At 48.0% G+C, this 17,494-nt stretch overlaps 1 protein-coding gene across 1 annotated transcript in view; it reads right to left on the bottom strand.

Annotated features, from left to right (window-relative positions):
- Nucleotides 1–15,988, bottom strand: part of SLC39A4 (solute carrier family 39 member 4) — a 35,305-nt gene extending 19,317 nt beyond the window's left edge. Inside the window, exons 1-2 of the mRNA XM_084848520.1 lie at nt 15,271–15,988; nt 439–723 (exon numbers count right to left, since the gene is read on the bottom strand). Coding sequence (XP_084704646.1) covers nt 439–723; nt 15,271–15,459 — 474 coding nt within the window. The 5' untranslated portion in view covers nt 15,460–15,988. The remainder of the gene's footprint in view (nt 1–438; nt 724–15,270) is intronic.
- Between the last annotated feature and the right edge of the window lie 1,506 nt (nt 15,989–17,494).

Raw genomic sequence — 17,494 nt, 5'->3', positions numbered from 1 at the left:
AAACTCAGCAGGCAAAGCTTTCCCCATCAGTGCATCACTATGGCAGGAAAAGCTTTATCTGTAGAATAGCCATGCATTAAATGCACAGGAGCTCTGGCAAGGCAAAAACCGTTCTAGCGCTCCGGGTGATGTTTTCCAGTGGCCATTGCCATCAATTATCTGGAAAATCCACATTTCCTGGTCACCTCTGTCAAAAATATGTTCTTAAAACAACAACAACAACAATAGACAGACTTTGAATTCCAAGAATTATATTTTTCTTGACCCTGACCCCCCCCCGGGGGGGGCGCTATATGTAGTTGTTGAATCAAAAACATTCCTGTAAGCCAAATCAATATTGTGTACAGTATTTGTGTATAAACCAAGCCCATGTCTGGAGCTAGCATGGGGACAAATAAATACACTGTCTCCCCCCACCCCCACCTGCCACCTTCCTACCTCTTCTCTCTCAGTGCCCTTGATGTTCCTCTGGATAACCGCCATCAGTTCAGCCACTTTCTCCTGCGTGGGCCCTCTCGCAGGGTTCCCCTCTGAGAATTTGGTCTGAAAAGCATGGGCCTTCTCCACCCAAATTCCCCCTGTCACTGCCTGGCAGGCTGCCATGGGATCAGTGAGGTAGAACATCAGGCCAACAGAGAAGTGCAGCAGCCCTGAGGATGTGAGGTTGGCATCACCAGGCGTTTTCTTCCCTGTGAGTTCAAAGATATCTGGGGCAAAGATGCACTGCAAGAGAAAGAGCGGAGAGAATCTGAAGACGAGTTCAGTGTAGTTCCAAACCTTGCTTACATGAAAATAAAATTCCAATCCTACTATTCTATCATTCTATGAAGACATCATCTTCCATATTTTGTATCTCCTATTGGGCTTCACCACACTAGGCTAAAATCCGGCACCCTTACTGGGGCTTCTGCTTCCAGATTCTTTGTGGGATTAATGCCGGCTCCTTTACATGTGCTGACACGGGCTGTTTTTTCCCAGGCTTTGTTTCTCACCAAGTTCTATATGTTTAATTTTACAGCCACTAGATGGCGCTGTGGCTATAGTGGAACTGCACAATTTCACACGGCCATTACAGGGGATTAAAATAAATTAATTTATTTAGTCTGCAATCTTTTAAAGAGCAGGATAAATGTCAGAAAGTGTGGGAGGTGCCCTGGAGGTTGACGACATCATGTAAAGGACCCACAAACTTCCATGAATGACCAATCATGAGCATGAAATAAAAGCCTCATGTAGAAATGCTCATTATTGGGAAATAAAGTGGAAACACCTACTTGATTCCTGCAAAAATAGTCATTATTGCTCAGAGCTGACACATTTCTTCAGAAAAGGATTTAGACATGATCAAGCAGCCCTCAGTTATACTTCCTGTTGTTTTCTTTAGCACAGACACTTCTGAATATGTTGGAAATCACATTACTTGGTCACATTAGGAAGTGGTGCATCATTCTGAGAGCAACTGGTGGCTGGTGAGCTGAATGTTTTACAGGGAAATCTGAGACATGCATCACTGAGTCCTGCTCAACACAAGAAAGGTTTAGGGTTTATACATTTCCAGGTATGAGAATACTGTCAGTCAGTTGAGCCCAGTTCTGTCAATCTTGACTGGCAGTGGCTTGGATCTCAGGGGTGGGTGGGGGTCTCCATCAAGTATCTCTGGAACTGCCTTCTAACATTATGCAAAAATGGAACTGAAGTCTCTATCTTTTTTTTTTTACTCTCTATGAAGACAGTAAATGTGTTGGTTCAGCACACTCAAGCCATATTCTCTACCCATTTGTAGAGAAATAGATCTGTAAGTTGCTGGAATTTCATTCAAAACTAGAATCTGCGTCATTACAGACTTATTTCACTAGCTGATTACTTGACAATACTAAACATCTGCAGAACTGAGCCAGACTCGCTCATCAAACTGACCACTGGAAGCTGAAACTCCAAAAGGACAAAGTTCACTCTAAACCCAACAGATGAAGGCAGCTCACTTGAAGGGGAAAAAACACTTTCTGCATGGGGGCGGGGGGAGCATGGAAATGGTGCGTCTTCAAATGGTTAGAAAGAAGCAGTCACAATTTGAAGCAAGGGAGTTGAAAGAGAAGTACTGCAGTGCTCAGTCCACATGGGAAGGAAGGGGCATAGGAGAAACTGGAACACTTTTTATTTTGTGAGGACAAAGACAAGAAAGATACTTATTGAAACCCATCAACACAAGCAATGAGGAAATGGGGGCGGGGGAACGACACCGATTGTTCCTAGCGGTAAGGAAAGGAGGTACCACACAGCTATCTGTCTAATGGGGCAGGAATGAGCAGAAATGGCCTCAAAGCATTCTGAGCCCATCCACGGGGACTTGGTACCACTGCCACGGCTTGGGACCTGCATACCTAAAGAACAACCTCAGTAGAGGAGCTCAGCTTTGTGCCCCATCAGAAGTACTGTGTGTTGATGGACAGGCACATGGCAGAGCGCTTTCTCTGTAGTATTTATTTATTTATTCGTGTCAGAAGCATCACAATTAAAAAACATACTATAACACATAACATTTAAAATATAAAATGTAGAAGTTAAAATATATAAACATTAGACAAATCTTGCCCAGAAACTAGCAACATTAATTGTGTTCTGTCGCGCCGTCATAAGGTCCTCATGTGTACATTGGTCAGGGCACAAATGGCAAGTATACATATATATTGTTGTCTGCAAGTCTCCGCAGTCGCACAGGGCAGAGATCACCGGATAACCCCATTTATTCAAGGTGTCCCTAGATCTTGTTACACCCGTACGCAGTCTATTCATCGATTTCCAAACTTCCCAGCTTTCATTGGAACCGGGTGCCCGCTCCTCTGTTGGTTCCCTCCAGGGTTGATTCTTTGTAGCTTTCCATAAGTCCATTCTACTTTTGAATTCATCAAAGTTTTCCGTCAATCTGAGGAAGCTTTTCCTGGATTTTAATCTCTGAGGAGCTGGTTGTAGGCCATAAAGAGGGTGTTGTTTAGATATTGAGGATTTAAGCCTCTCTTTGTATGCTGCTGCTTCTATACGAACAGCAGGCGGGGCAATGCCAGCTATAAGGTAGATCTTATCTAGAGAAGTAGGTTTTAGACATCCAGTAATTCTACTTGTTTCTGTTTGATTCTACTTGTTTCATTCGAAGCAACATCAGCTTGCCTAGCAGGTGCTGATTTATACCAAACTGGGCAGGCATATTCACCGGCCGAGTGGCAGAGGGCTAATGCTGTAGTCTTAAGGATCCTTGGTTTAGCGCCCCAAGTAGGGCTCGTTAATTTCCTAATGATGTTATTCTTCCGCTGACCTTCAGTTCAGTGTTGATGCAATGCTGTCTATATGTTAAGGCCCTATCCAAAGTAACCCCTAAATATTTAGGGTTAGTACAATGCTCCAGTAACACTCCTTCCCATGTAATTTGCAGCCTGCTTATTGCATAGATGGAAGGCACATGCCTGAGTTTTTGCTGGATTTGGCCTTAGCTGGCTTTTGCAGTAACATCGATCCAGCTCTTCCAGAGCTTTGGTTAATCGTTGTTCTACCTCCTCAAATGTTTTCCCTTGTGTGGCCATTGCCCGATCGTCAGCATATATATAATTAGTAGTGCCTGCAGGAAGTGGTTGATCGTTAGTATAGGTATTGAAGAGGGTTGGAGCTAATACACTTCCCTGTGGTAGACCATTCCTCTGATTCCTCCACCTACTTTGTCTTCCCTGGAATTCCAAGAAAAACCTACACTTCTGAAGCAGATTCCTAATAATGTTTGTAAGTTTAAAGTCCTTAGTTATATCATATACTTTCTGCTTCAGTCCCCTAAGGTTAATGGTATGCAGCTGTTAGATCTATAAATACAGTTCCTGTTACACTACTCTTTTGGAATCCATCTTTGATGTATTGAGTTAGATTAAGGATTTGTGCAGTACAGCTTCTTTGGGGGCGAAATCCAGCCTGCTGAGGTATAAGCAGGGGTTCTACAGCTACAGCAAGGTGATTTTGTATCAGTCTTTCAAAGATTTTATAAGTATGGCATAAAAGAGAGATTGGTCAGTAGCTCTTAGGGTTATTAGCCTCTTTACCTGGTTTTAGAACTGCTATAACCTTAGCCTTTCGCCAAACACCAGGGATCTTGCATTGTTCCAAACAGGCGTTAAACGTTCTAATATCCACTGCCTTGCTGCCAGCCCGAAATGTTTTATCTGCTCGGTAAGAATATCATCCAAGCCTGCAGCTTTCCGTGGTCTACATTTCCTTATAGCATTTCTCAACTCTTCCATAGTAAAAGGGGACGATAGGTTAGTTGTTTCATCCTCCTTTTTTCTATTAATTTTAGTCTTATGATCTAAAGGCATTTGTTCTAAATTACCATTCTTAAGGAGTTGGCTAGCTATGTGGTCTGCTGTTACATTGGCATATTCTCTATTCTCTGTCGTAGCACCCAGGCTATGGAACTACCCACTGTGGGAAGTCCAGCTAGCTCCCTCCCATAGGGCATTCCAGCACAAAGTTAAGTTATCCTTATTCCGTCAAATTTTGTTGTTGGTTTTTTTGGCTAAACTGCAGATTAGGAGCATCTCTACACCAGCCTAAAACCCCGCATTTAAAACAGGTCTTTCTGCTTCCGTTTTAAATGCAGCATCAGGACAGACTCCCTTTACCCATGCTTCGTCCTCCTCCCCCAAGTCTTCCATGTTTCATTATACAGCCACTAGATGGTGCTGTAGTCTAGCGCCTCTTATTGCCAGTTTTCCTCTTTTCACCAGGGAACTCAAGCCGGGTAATTTGATAGCTCATTATCTCTGATCTTTAAAAAAAACCGAATAAAGGTAATTTAGTGCAGGTGACGCCCTGGAGGATGTCATCTAAAGGACCCACAAATGTCTGTGAGTAACCAATCTCAATAGCAGGACAAAAGCCTCCTGTGAAGAAGCTCTAGGTTTCCTTTTTCCTCGTTCTCTGAAGAAAGGAAATGTAGGGTTTTTCTCTGCCATGATTACATTTGCGTGATGATTGTTTTCTGTTTAATTCTGAGGCACATAATGTTTTGATCTCTAATAGTGTTGACTGGGGCATGCTGGGAGTTGTAGTCCAACACATCTGGAGGGCCCCAGGTTGGGGTAGGCTGCATTAGGCTGCACTGTGCCTGCATCAGTTGGGATAGCAGTGCTGAGGCAAACAATGCAGGCCTTGGCTCTTGCTCTGCTGAGTGATAAAGGCTCACTGAGCATTTGCAGTGTGAGCAGTTGCTTCAGGCCCTACTACTTGTAGCCTGTGTGTCAGCTCAGGTCAGTGCTGCTAGGTGCGCTGAGGCAGAGACCCCCTTGCCTTTTGAGATAAGGGTGCCACACCCTCTTTCTTTGCGCTACCTGCTGGGCACAGAGCATTGCAGGTGGATGGAACATTATGAAATATTAACTCAATTGCCCATCTAAACAGGAGAGAGTGACTCAATCCCTTGCCAAAGCAAGATGTCATTACTCCCATTTTGGCAGGCATCTAGGAAAAAATCATACAAACCTTATTTGTCTTGCCTGCCCACATGAGGAATATATACTATTTATTGCTAATATATAATTTAATTGGGGGGGTTCAACTTTAAAATGAGCAAAAATATAGTAGCCCCGGCAACATCTTTAAAATATTGGCAATCAGCAAAAAAGTAAACGTAACAGAAGAAAACATTAATTTTAGGCTTTAAAAAAATTCCCGCTTGCAATGGGTATAGGGAGCCTTATCAACACAGCAGCTCATCACATTCAAAACTCAGCAGAGTTCATCAAGAGTGTGAAGCTCTGTGCCCCTTGAGAACCACTGTGGTGTAGTGGTGAGAGTGTCGGACTGGGGCTCAGGAGATCCAGGTTCTAGTCCCCACTCAGCCATGAAGCTCGCTGGTAACTTGGCGCCAGTCACTGACTCGCAGCCTCACCTACCTCACAGGGTTGTTGTGAGGATAAGATGGAGAGGAGGAGGGCCATCTGAGCCACCTTGAGTTCCTTGCTAGAAGAAAAATGGTGGGATGTAGATGTCATAATATAATAAATATAATATGTATACATATATATATGCAGGTATACCACTTGTGTATTATCACCTCACCACCTGCATGAAATGCTGAAGGCCTCCCTTAAAATGCCTTCTGCTGGAAGTGGGAAGCTGACCATTAGCTGCGAAGCCTCAGTTTAGTGGTAGAGCAGATGACTCATGTATAGAAAGTCCCAGGTTCAAATCCTGGTATCTCAAGCTAAAGGAATCAGCTAGGAGCTGATGTGAAAGACCTCTGCCTGAGACGTGGCTGGGGAACTGCTGCCAGTCAGAGTAAACAATACTGCCTTGACAAATCGTCTGAGATGGTATGCAGCAGCTTCCTGTGGCTGTAACACTGTGTTTCATGCATGCAAGTCATTCTGGATGTCAGCAGAGTCTTTGTGCTATAAGCAAGTCTCAACTTGTCTCAAAGGCTAATTAAAACTCTTGGGATCGAAGGAGAGGGGACCATAGATCTTTGCTTTTAAAGTGCAGGTTTTGAAGTCCTGAGGAAGATCCCTCCCTCTAAAAGAGCTGTTTGCACTTTCACACCTCCCCTCACAAACCTGTATATGCCAGTTTCGTAGGAAGGATTATTCTCAGGACTGCAGCTGGAGAGAAAAGGCTGAAGTCCCTCTCCTCGCCTGCTGTGGTTCTGACAGTTATCAGCCCCCATAGCTGATGCTACCTGTATTTCTAAAAACCTGCTCCTTAAATGCAAAGTCACATTTAAAGTCATGTCTGCTTTGGCCCTTAGTCCTTTTCCATGGCAGGATCATCCTGAGGTGGTGTTTGTACCCTTGTCGGTTTCATACGGGGGGATGCTGGCTTGTCAGGTGTCCCCATGGTTATCTGCCCCCCTCCTTTCACAGTGAAGACAGTTGCAAATAATTCATTCAGCTTCTCTGCAATCTTCTTATCCTCCTTTAGCACTCCTTTAACTCCCTTGTCATCCCACAGTCCAACCACCTCCTTAGGTGGTTTCCTGCTTCTGGTGTATTTAAACATATTTTGCAATTGTTCGCCTTAATGTTATCTCCTCCTCAAAATCCTTATTTGCATGTGCTTGCTTGCATTTCTTTTGTGCAAGTTGGTGCTTGTTTTTGTTCTCATTTGGGCAAGAGTTCCATTTTCTGAAGCCCTTTTTCTTTCCTTGACACTGCTTATTAACCATGCTGGTGACCTTTGGGACCTGGTGGCCCCTTTCCTCATCTGTGGTATGCATTCTGGCTAGCTTCTGTTATTCTGATTTTGAGTAACACCCAAGCATTCTGGGAAGATTTGACCCTCTTGACTTTCCATTTCAAGGTCCTTTTAACAAGCCCCCTCATTGTAGAGGAGTTTCCTCCTTTGAAGTCAAATGTGACTGTCAGTTTCCCACTTACATACACATTAAGGGTGCAATGCTATGCAGATTTAGACAGAAAAAAGGCCTACAATTCCCAGCCTGCCCCCAGCCAGCTAGCTTATCTTTAACGAGTTAAAATTTGGAAGTGCTTAGACATTGAGGAACATAGGAAGCTGCTTTAAACTGAGTCAAATCCTTGGCCCACCTAGCCCAGTAATGTTGACTCTGACTGGCAGCAGCTCTCCAGGGTTTTAAATTTTTAAAAATTTAGGCAAGATTTTTCCTAACCCGGAGAAGCCGGGGATTGAAACTGGCACCTTCTGCTTGCAAAGTCTGCCACTGAGCTATGACCCCTCCCCATGACTGCCCTTGACTTGAGGAGCTCTGATACTGATGAAGTTTACGAAACCTTCTTTCATAATGCTGGGGAATAACTCTTCTCTAAGCAATGGTGGGCAGTAGGGCAGCTGTATTTAACACTTGTAACTTCAGCTGGTGCAACTTTTCTGCCCCCTGGAGCACTGCCACACCTGCCGAAACTACTCCTTTGGCACCATTATTAAAGATACGGGAAGCCTTCTATCTTCCTTTGCATCTGGTTACCATAGAATCATAGCAAAGCAGGGTTGGAAGGGGCCTATAAGACCGTCGAGTCCAACCTCCAGTCACCAATCGCCAGCCTCTTCTCTTTCTGCTCTGTGAGCAATCTCTTCCTCCGGAGAGCATGCACACTTCTCTTCATGCCAAGGAGGGTAGTGCACTTTCACCCCAGGGGAGGCTGGGATCATCACACCTGGTGCTGGATGAGATCTGCTGTGTATCCAGCACAAATCAAAGAGTCAGAGTCTCTCTCACTCAAGCTCTTGGTGCCTGCATGTCTCCTCGCTGCGAAACAAGAAGAGGTAAAGCAGGCAGAGCAGGTTGGGACACATAGCTCTCCTCTCCCCGCAGCCCGTGCCCAGCAGGAATAGGAGTACCAAAAATTAATGGGGAACCTTGGAAAAATATAGGTGGGTTTGGCGGGGGGGGGGGGAGAATCCAGGAACTTAAGTGTGTCTGGGTGCCCCTGGAGACATGCAGTCTGTCCGCATGCATGTTTGGAAGTAAGATGCAGATCTGCTTCTCAGCTTCCATGTTTCATTTGGCGGGATGGTATAGGGCGCAGCCACCAACAGTGACCACCCATGCACAGGTGAGGTGACCTTCTGCCAGATTGGACCGCCAGTCCATGTAGCACAAGCGTTGCCTGCCCTGGCCAGTGCTAGTCCTGTGGGGTTTTGCAGGGAGTGGGATCTGTCCCAGTTCCCCAGGAGCCTTGGCTGGGGATGCCAAGAGACTGAACTGGGACCTTTGCAATGCAAAGAAAGCTGGCGCTGTGCCACTAAGCTATGGCCCTTTTATCTGCAATCCCATCTATTTGGGCTGAATCTCAGTTTATGCAGCAAGCAGATTTGGGAAAGTGGTAAGACATGCACACTTGTAAGTGTCCAGCAGACGTCTCTGATGGGGCAGCTCTATCATGTGACTTTGGGTTAAGGAAACTATGTCAGCCTTATACCAAAGCTGCACTTGGAAATGAAGGGGTGGGGGGAAGGGTTGCTCCAGTGACAAAAAAATTGGACTGATCACCACCCAACCTTTGGAAGAATGCTGGATCCAGGCTTTGGAGGGCCCTCCATGGCCCCCCTCCCTCAGTGTGTCTGCCTTCTTACCACTGTTGTCTGGGCCAGAGCAAGAGGTAGGTAAATAAGCAGGTTGCAATGGTGAAGAGGAGGAACAACTCTGGGGGGCTTGTATCAGGGGGCCCCTGCTGGGGTGTGGGCCCTCGGCAGGTGCCCAACCATGCCTACTCTTGACGACAGCCCTGCTTTGAACAATCGCAGTAAGCAACCCATGGTCCAAGAGGTGGATCCCATGTGGGGTAGGGGATGTTGGGAGTTGTAACCCAACACGCCTGGAGGGTACCAGGGTGGGGAGGCTGATTTATAAGGGCTATTGGTGATTGGACTGAAGTTGGGTGCTGGATTAAAGTACCACTGTTCTCTTTTTAAAAAAGTTTTACCCACCCACTTACCCCAGGCCAGAGCGTAGCTGAGCTTTCTGGATGGTAACTAGGACAACCCAAACACTGGCTGCTTCATCCCTCTTCTGGAAACAAACAGATCAAGTGGGGAAGGAAGGGACAGAATATTTGAATGTTTTTGATGTGCGGAAGAAACAAAGGCTTCGCCAAATCAGTAAATAAATAATAGCTTTATTGATCCCACCCTCTCTAGACAGTGAATCATAGCAAAGGGGAGGCCATACAGCGGTGGGGGAGGGTGGGCAGGGAGATGGGGACGGTTGTGTTTTTCCTTCTAGCAGCTAGAAGAGCTTTATGAACTGTGATGGTGAATGGCGGTGAGTGGCAGGGGAGTTAAAGGCAGCCCTGCAGAGATGGCAGTGGGTTTATTTGGGGTGCTGTGAGAGACAGAAGTGGGAGGAAGAGATCATGAGGGCATGGCCCCGCAAGAAGTTGTCCTTCGCAAGCCCCATTGAAATGAACGGCAGCTGTGCCAGGAGTGCTCCTGCCCTGCTCGTGTTCATTTCGCTGGGGCTTGTGCAGGAGAACAGAGAACTTTCTGCTGGCGAAGTCCTGAGTAAAATGCATGAGACTTCATGAGTTTTTTGGACAGAACGTCAGTAGCTGCTCTAGAGCGTAAGTGTTGAAATCATACCCTCAGCTTTCATTTGGTTTTATTTCCCAGCAAAGAACAATTCTAAGATTAGGCGTTTGGCTGGTCACTTCTAGAAATGCTAGTCATAGCGTGGTAGTCATATGTGTTACAATTAACGGAGCACTTAGTTTCACCCCCTCCACTTCCTGTTTGCTCTTGCAACGTCTCCATTTGGGCTCAGGGGCATTGCTGTTTCTTCCTCCATTCTGGCTCAGTCATACCAGCTCAAACATTTTCTCTCCAAGGAAACACAATCCCACTGCCTACACCAGCATTAGGCTCACACCACCCCTTGTGAGAGCAATGAGAAGTTCCAGGAGCAGCACCACTTGGACTGCGCTTCCTTGACTGGAGAGAGCACTGGAGATTCATGGCATTTTTGTAATACTGATTTTATTTACGGATGTACAAGTAGAGCATAATGGAAGCAAACACCATTTGTAGTTCTACTGGATGGCATATCCTCTACTTCAGAACACTAGGGAGAGATTCCGTGCATCCCAAAGGTCCTTCAGCCAATACTCACTCTCTCTGTATTGATTTGCACATAATGACAACCCAGAGCATGGGATGAATCGTGGGTTGTCATTACAAGCAAACCCTGAACAATGGTTTAAGTATGGGTTGCTAACCATGAGCAACTCAGGAAGAGAACCCATGGTTTGTTGTTCAGTTGTGGAATTGGGGTTGCTCTTGCTTAACAACCCACCGTTAAACCATAGCGCAGGGTTCACACATTAATGACAACCCATGATTCAACAACAACCCACAATTCAACAATTCATACTCAACCAGTACTCTGGGTTTTTGCTAGGTGCAAAATAGTCAGTCTCTCCCTCCCTCCCTCTGTTTCTATCTGTCCTCCCCAGCTGCTTCTTTTGTTCCCTCACACAGGCATCATAATCAATGGTGGGTGACTGGGGGAGGGTGGGTGCCTCCTCCTCTGTAGCTGTGATGGCTAACAGGCAAGAGAGATCTCCAGATGTTTCCCAACTATTCACTCCCATTGAGAAACCATCAACCAACCACCCTGGGCCATTAACAAGCAATTTCCCTAACAAAGGAATGGCTAGGGCTGCAAATGTCCCTCCCCCACCCCACCCTGCCCATGACTCTAGTCTCTGAGGGTTCAGACATTTGGGCCTTCTTAAGCCTAGCTCCTCCAGTACACTGGTGGTCAATTTCGTAAAAGGAAAAGGTACTGGGGGCTCATTTGTGCTCAGAAGCTGTCCCATTTGACACAAAAGCCTGCTTCTCCTCTACTCCCAGGTGGGAACGAGTTGCAGTCATTCATGGAAATCGGCATTGCTTGCACATGGTCAGAGGCATGTCTGTCCAAGACTGGGACAGTCAAAAGTCAAATGAAAGTTCTAAAGACAAATGGGTGATGCAGGAACCAGGAGTGCTGCCGCTGCTTCCCTAAAACCCTTGGAGGGACACTTGCGTAAGCTGGGCCTGCCCAGAGGCAGGCTTCATCCTGTCCCAGATGATTCAAGGCATGATTCACAAGTCTGACAGCCTCTCATTGTCTAAATGCCTTTGCACCTGAAGTGTGAAGCAAAACTTTTGAACTCGAGCCACCATGGTGATAAAAAAAAAAAGACACAACAGTCCATCGTTTTTGCAGGCTAAACATGGGGCAGAAATCATGAACCCAGCAGAGCAAGGGACAAAGCAACTGCATGACCTCCAGCACTGGATGAAAAGGTCAAAAGACAGGAGTCCACTTCCCGGTTTAGTTTTCAGAAAAATTCTCCCTTTTTTCATTACAAGGGCTGCAGCTTTTAACAGGCTTTTTAAATGGGGATTGACCAAACAGAGAGATGCAACCAAGACAGGCTGAAACGTAGCAGACAACATTCTGTTCTAACCACATTCTGTTCTAACCGAGAGGGAAATGAAGCGGCGGAAGAAGCAGTGAAGTGTCACCTGCCACATTACAGCCTGTCAGCCAGTTGTCAGAGGCACAGAAGCCCTTATCAGTCAAAAAGTTGGCAGCCATGGCCCCAGCTGGGATCTTGTGGACTGGTTGCATTCCCACTGTGGTTTTCTAAAGCCCTTTTAATGGCTTAGTACTTAACAACTATCTAACACACTTTAGTATAAAAGAAGTTGTTGAATTAAAACTGGGAGGCTGCTTTGTGGTCTATTCTTTGCCACAGTCAGAAGTTCACTACCCAGGCAACTCCAGTTGCCCCAAGACACAATTTTTGCTTTTAGGTTTCATTCTTTGTTGGGTGGTTTCCCAAAAGACATATCACAATATTTGTAGACACGATGGGCTAAAATTTAAAAATCCCTTGCCTTTTGACTGAACACTTGCATATAGCGTATAATCAGACGGCATGGGGAGAGAAAGGGGCTTCTTCCTACCAGAGAAGAATGGGGTCTGCTTACGATCTGGAGGAACTGTTAATAATTGACCAGATTCCTGCTGAGCTCCAAGTACCATTGAGAATTCTTACAAATAATGCCTTGTGAGGGGAGGGGGGGGGGAGCTCTTCCAGGTGGCAAAGAAATGTGTGTACGCCTTTGGCCCTGGCAAGCTGCAAAAGGCAGCTCTTTGGGCAACGGCAGCTGGTCTTGCAGAGCTGAGCAAAGTGGCACTTAAGATTCCTTCTTCCACACCACCATTCAAGGCTTAAGAGTCTTCCAGCCACTCTTCATTTATTTTCAGCCCTTTGCCCAAGTTGTGGGGAGCAGCCCTAACTTGCTGGGTGATGCCAAAGGTACATTTTCAGTATGGCTGAGCAAGGCGCTCAAGTTTTTGCTCAATTTTTCCTCCTTCCTGGATATGGGATCCTGACTTTGTCATGCTTAGGGGTAGACCCACTGAAGTCAATGGAACAAGCTAGTCAGAACTAACTCATTGGTTTTAATGGGTCTACTCTAAGCATGACTGCATCTGGATCCAACCCACTGTTTTTCTAGATTTGCAAACCCACCCCCCAGATATCTGACCCCATGGTATTCTTGGAAGTAAATAGTGAAATATAAGGTGTGACTTTCCTCTTACATTCTGTCCCATGCAGAGGGGATCCTCATGGGGGGGAGCCACTTTAGGCAAAGGGGGCTCCAGGGCCTGACCCAATCAGCCCAGCCCCCTCCTTTCTTCCAAGGGACCCCAGAAACAGGCACATTTGGCATCTTTTGAACTGATCCCTGTAGCCATGCCTTTAACAGAGGCTGGATCTGCAGGATGAGTCAGAGTCAGATAATTCCTGCAGGTTAAGCTACCACTAAAGGCTCAGCTACAGGGGCTGGTTCAGAAACTGGCCATCTCAGAAGCAGGCTTTAACATTTAGTTCTGCTGCTGCATGGGACAGGCCTGTCAACAGGGCAATTCCAACAGGGCACCTGCACCTTTGATAGCTGCATGGTAAGGAGAAATCCAACTGGTGCTGCTTTTGCCTGTTTTGCTGGGGAAAGCACACTGGGGTGTTCCTGGAGGATTAGGAGACCCAAAACAACAGTGGCTCAGATATCATGGGGGGCCCTTTATTGCAAATCGTTAAACAAGATGTTGCTCAATGTTTCCTTCTTCCAGGATGTACACACTGGGTTGAATTCAGACTTTGTCATAGTAGTATTTGCTGTAGAAGAAAATCCTCCTTGTGGTACCCTTAGCTTCAGAAGAGGGGTTTTCCCCAGGACTGGAGTAGGGGAGGAAAGAGTTAAATCACCTCTCCACATGCCCATTAATCATCAGTTTCCCCTCCTCACCACATACTCAGCTAATGCTATTCGCATTTTTTAAAAACAGCACCATAGATGGGAAAAATGCATTTAATAGGCCCTTAGTCCCTGTTACATCAGCCCTTAGTCCTGTAGGTGCTAAGTTATATCCCCAAAATCAATTTCTTGTCCCTTTGTGTTTATTAGTCTGGGATAAATACCCACCCACCATTCTGTACTCACAGCCAGGAGCATGGATTAACCCCCCCCCCACTTTACCTACAATCCCACACTGAAAGAGAGCGAGCGAGCACAATCTGTGCTTCTACCTCTCTGCTTTCAGTAATCTATGGGGCTGTTGAGCCTTCCCTGGTGAGATGGATGGGATGGCGATTTCATACCTGCCCAACATTACACAAGTGAAAATAGTGACCCCAGAGCGCTTCGCGCTGGGGAGGGCTTCTCACACCACCAGTCAAAAGGCATTGTGCAGCTATCCCTTCCTCTCCTCCTTCTCGGATTTTTTTTTCCTAGCAAGGAAAAAGTGGAAGGAGACGTGGGAAAACACAGGAGGGTTACAAATGAAGGGCAGCAGCACCTGGCCGTCCTGTCAAATTCCGTGAATGAGGCAGGACAACTGCCCAACAACAGCCTCTTCTGGAAGCACCCCAGTTCTCCTGCCCAGGGATTGTTGCCTCCCCCCAACACGTGCACACTCCTGAAGCCTTTAGTGCACCCTTCCCCGACCGGGCGTCCCCCGGATGTGCTGGCTGGGGCTGGTGGGAATTGTAGTCCAGCACATCCGGGGGGCGCCCGGTCGGGGAAGGGTGCTTTAGTGACTCATCTGTGAGCTACATTCATCTCTTCTGCATTAGCCCGTTCTCCACCAATTTCAAAACTCCACTGTTCGGGTTAAAGTTATAGTTGCAAAATATCATTGTCCGGCAACCTGTCGTTAACCGTTCAAAATGAGTCTTGCCGGCGGATGAAACCACAGGATGCACGCTGCGCGGCATCTTAACGGGGGGGGGGGTGTATGTGCGCGCACGCGCGCGTGCATTCACACGTTGGATCAGAAACAAGATGGACACGCACAAACGGACACAGACACTTCTCAGGAAATTCCCGTCTGTAGTCCCGGGGCAGGAGGCAGAAACCCGACGGACGGGAAGTCTTGCAACTTGCCCTGACCACCAATTTAACCGACGCCCCCTCCCCCAAAGCAAACCCTCGCAGAACGAGGGAGGCAGCGAGCCAGGGCCGTCTGGTACGTCGGGAGAGTTGGCGCACCTGCCCGCCCGCGCCCCCGGCCCCATCGGTGGCCTTGCGTGCCGGAGCCCGGCTCCTTGGCGCCTCCCCCCCTCAGCCTCGCCGCCCGCACCCACGGCCCCGTCCTCCCTGGCGCCGCCAGCCCTTTGCCCCCGCGCTGGAGTTTGACCCAGGCACGTCTCCCTGCAGCCCGGCCGGGGCAGCTTGCACCCGGCGGCGGCGCGGCGGCCTCGTTACCTTTCCACACGGCCCCGCCGGGCACTGCGCACGAGCCGCCGCGATATTTAACAGGTCCTCGACGGCGCCCCGGGGCAGAGCGCCTTCCTCGCTCGACGCCAGGAGAGTCCACAGCGCCGGCACGGCGGGCTGCAGGCTGGGCAGCCCCGCGGCAGCCCCCAGCAGGCAGAGGAGCAGGAGCGGGGCCATGGCTGGGCAGGCCGGAGCGGGCTGTCCGGGGAGGCTGTCCGTCTGGGGCGCGGAGGGCCGCCGCCGCCGCCGCTGCCCGGGCGGGAGGCTTCTCCGGGAAAGGACCGGACGGGAGGCTTGGCGCTCTAGTCTCTTGGCTGCTCCGCTGCGGCGCCTGCGATGATTGGCTCAGGGCGCGACTGCCTCGGGTTAACCATTCCACAGGACCCGTCCGGCTCCGCGGATCCCGCGCCTCGGTCGAGAGGCGAGCCTTGGCCAGCGGCAGCAGCCCCTGCGGGAGGCGGCGGCGTGCTTGCGCGGGAGGGCCACGAGGCGCGGGCCGGCCGGCCGTCCCGAGCCAGGGCGGAAACGAGTGAGCCCCGGCCTCTTGCCCAACCGCCCTTATGAGCTCACCCACCACATCCCGCCTGGAGTGGCAGGGGACGCACAAGCCAAGCTGGGCGGAGGAAGAGGAGGAGATGGGGCATTGGACGGGTTCGTGCCTCAGGGGATGCTCAGATCCCTCTCCAGCCCAGAAGGAATCGCTCCTGTGCCTGCGGCGTCAAGCGAACAGAAACGTTGCCGAACAGTTAAAGCATCACTGTCCCAGCCGGAATTCTATCCTCTAGGCCAGGTGCCAGCACTGAAGGGGTGAAGGTTCGGGTGGGGTCGGGGGAGTGTGTGTTCAGTCTTTTATTATTTCCCTACTTTCTATAGCCTGCATTAAGAGAGAGAGAGAGAGAGAGAGAGAAAGGATACTCATCAAAGGAGGATGCTCCACACATGCTCAAAGGCACTTTGCACATAGTTCCTTAAGAAGTACTTGCATCTCTTGGAGGAAGCACTTTGTGCATGCTCAGAGGAGAGCAGCTCAAGGTGCCAGAAATTTTGAATACAAAAGTGGATAACCTCTGATAGAAAAACAAAAAAGAGCCACCAAAAAAAATAAAATTGAAATGTATGTTTTAGGCAGTGCAGGTTTCTCATACAGGGGCCACAAAGACTGATTTAGACACTGCTTGTCAAAGCAGCCGTGAGACATTTGTGGGGAAGGAAGCCCTGATAGGAGCAAGAGGGTGGCCACATGCAACAAAGGAGCAGGCACAATGGATGACTTCGCAAGAGCTGTGATCCCACTTGGCTCACTCCACTGCAAATACTCTATACAATAGTTTAATGTTGGTGCTTTATAAATCTGAAATGATGAATGGTTATGCACCTGCCACCATTCCTTTGGCTTCTCCCACCCAGCTACTGAAGCGATGGGAAGAGGTCTCTGTTCTTTTCTTCACCTGGGATCAAGAATGCAAGGATTCTGATTCACCCAGCTTTTTCCTGCTCCAACTACCCAGGCATCTTGAATCATCCTGTTGCTTCTCTGCCACACCCCTTTTGCAGTTGGCAAGAGAACCCAGGGGTCATCTCAGCCAGGTTCAATGGCTTGAAGAGCAGAAAGCACTTTCCTCCACCTCAAGCATCTCCTTCTGAAGTGTCCAGGCAGACAACACAAAAGCAATGAATATGATATCACTTTAATGCGGGGTGTGTGTGAGGTGCACAGGGCTGCTTTATACACTACATTTTTAGGGGTACACCTAATTTTTTTTAATGCATACCACCAGACTATTAAAGTCTGAATGAGGCAAATACATGGTTGGAGGCATGTGCATCAGACCAATACACTTCCCAGGAAACCAGGATTGGTTGGCCGCAGCTGCCTGCTGAGTGTACAAATGATGGCCAACCCAGGTTTCCTGCCACATAAAGCATGGACTGACCCTTCAGTACACTATTAATATCACAATGCAACACTCCTTTACGTATGTTATATTAACTCTTTTTTTGTTTGATGAAAGCTTAAAGTTGCAAACTATTACAAACCAAAACGGAATGAGCAAGCCTGACATAGAGGCTGAAACTGAGCAGATTAGGAAGTCCCAAGTTCAAGTCTTCCTTCTGCCCAGAATTTCCTAGGTGGCCATAGGCAAGCTGCAATGTCGTAGAGCCCTTGCTTGGCATGCAGAAGGTCCCTGTTTCAATCCACAGCATCTCCAAG

This window comes from Heloderma suspectum, chromosome 4 (assembly GCF_057233095.1).
Source record: "Heloderma suspectum isolate Gila_16-S chromosome 4, 16-S_ref, whole genome shotgun sequence".
Classification (NCBI taxonomy): domain Eukaryota; kingdom Metazoa; phylum Chordata; class Lepidosauria; order Squamata; family Helodermatidae; genus Heloderma; species Heloderma suspectum.
Note: the sequence above shows the minus strand (reverse complement) of the source record. Positions and strands in the feature narration are given on the sequence as shown.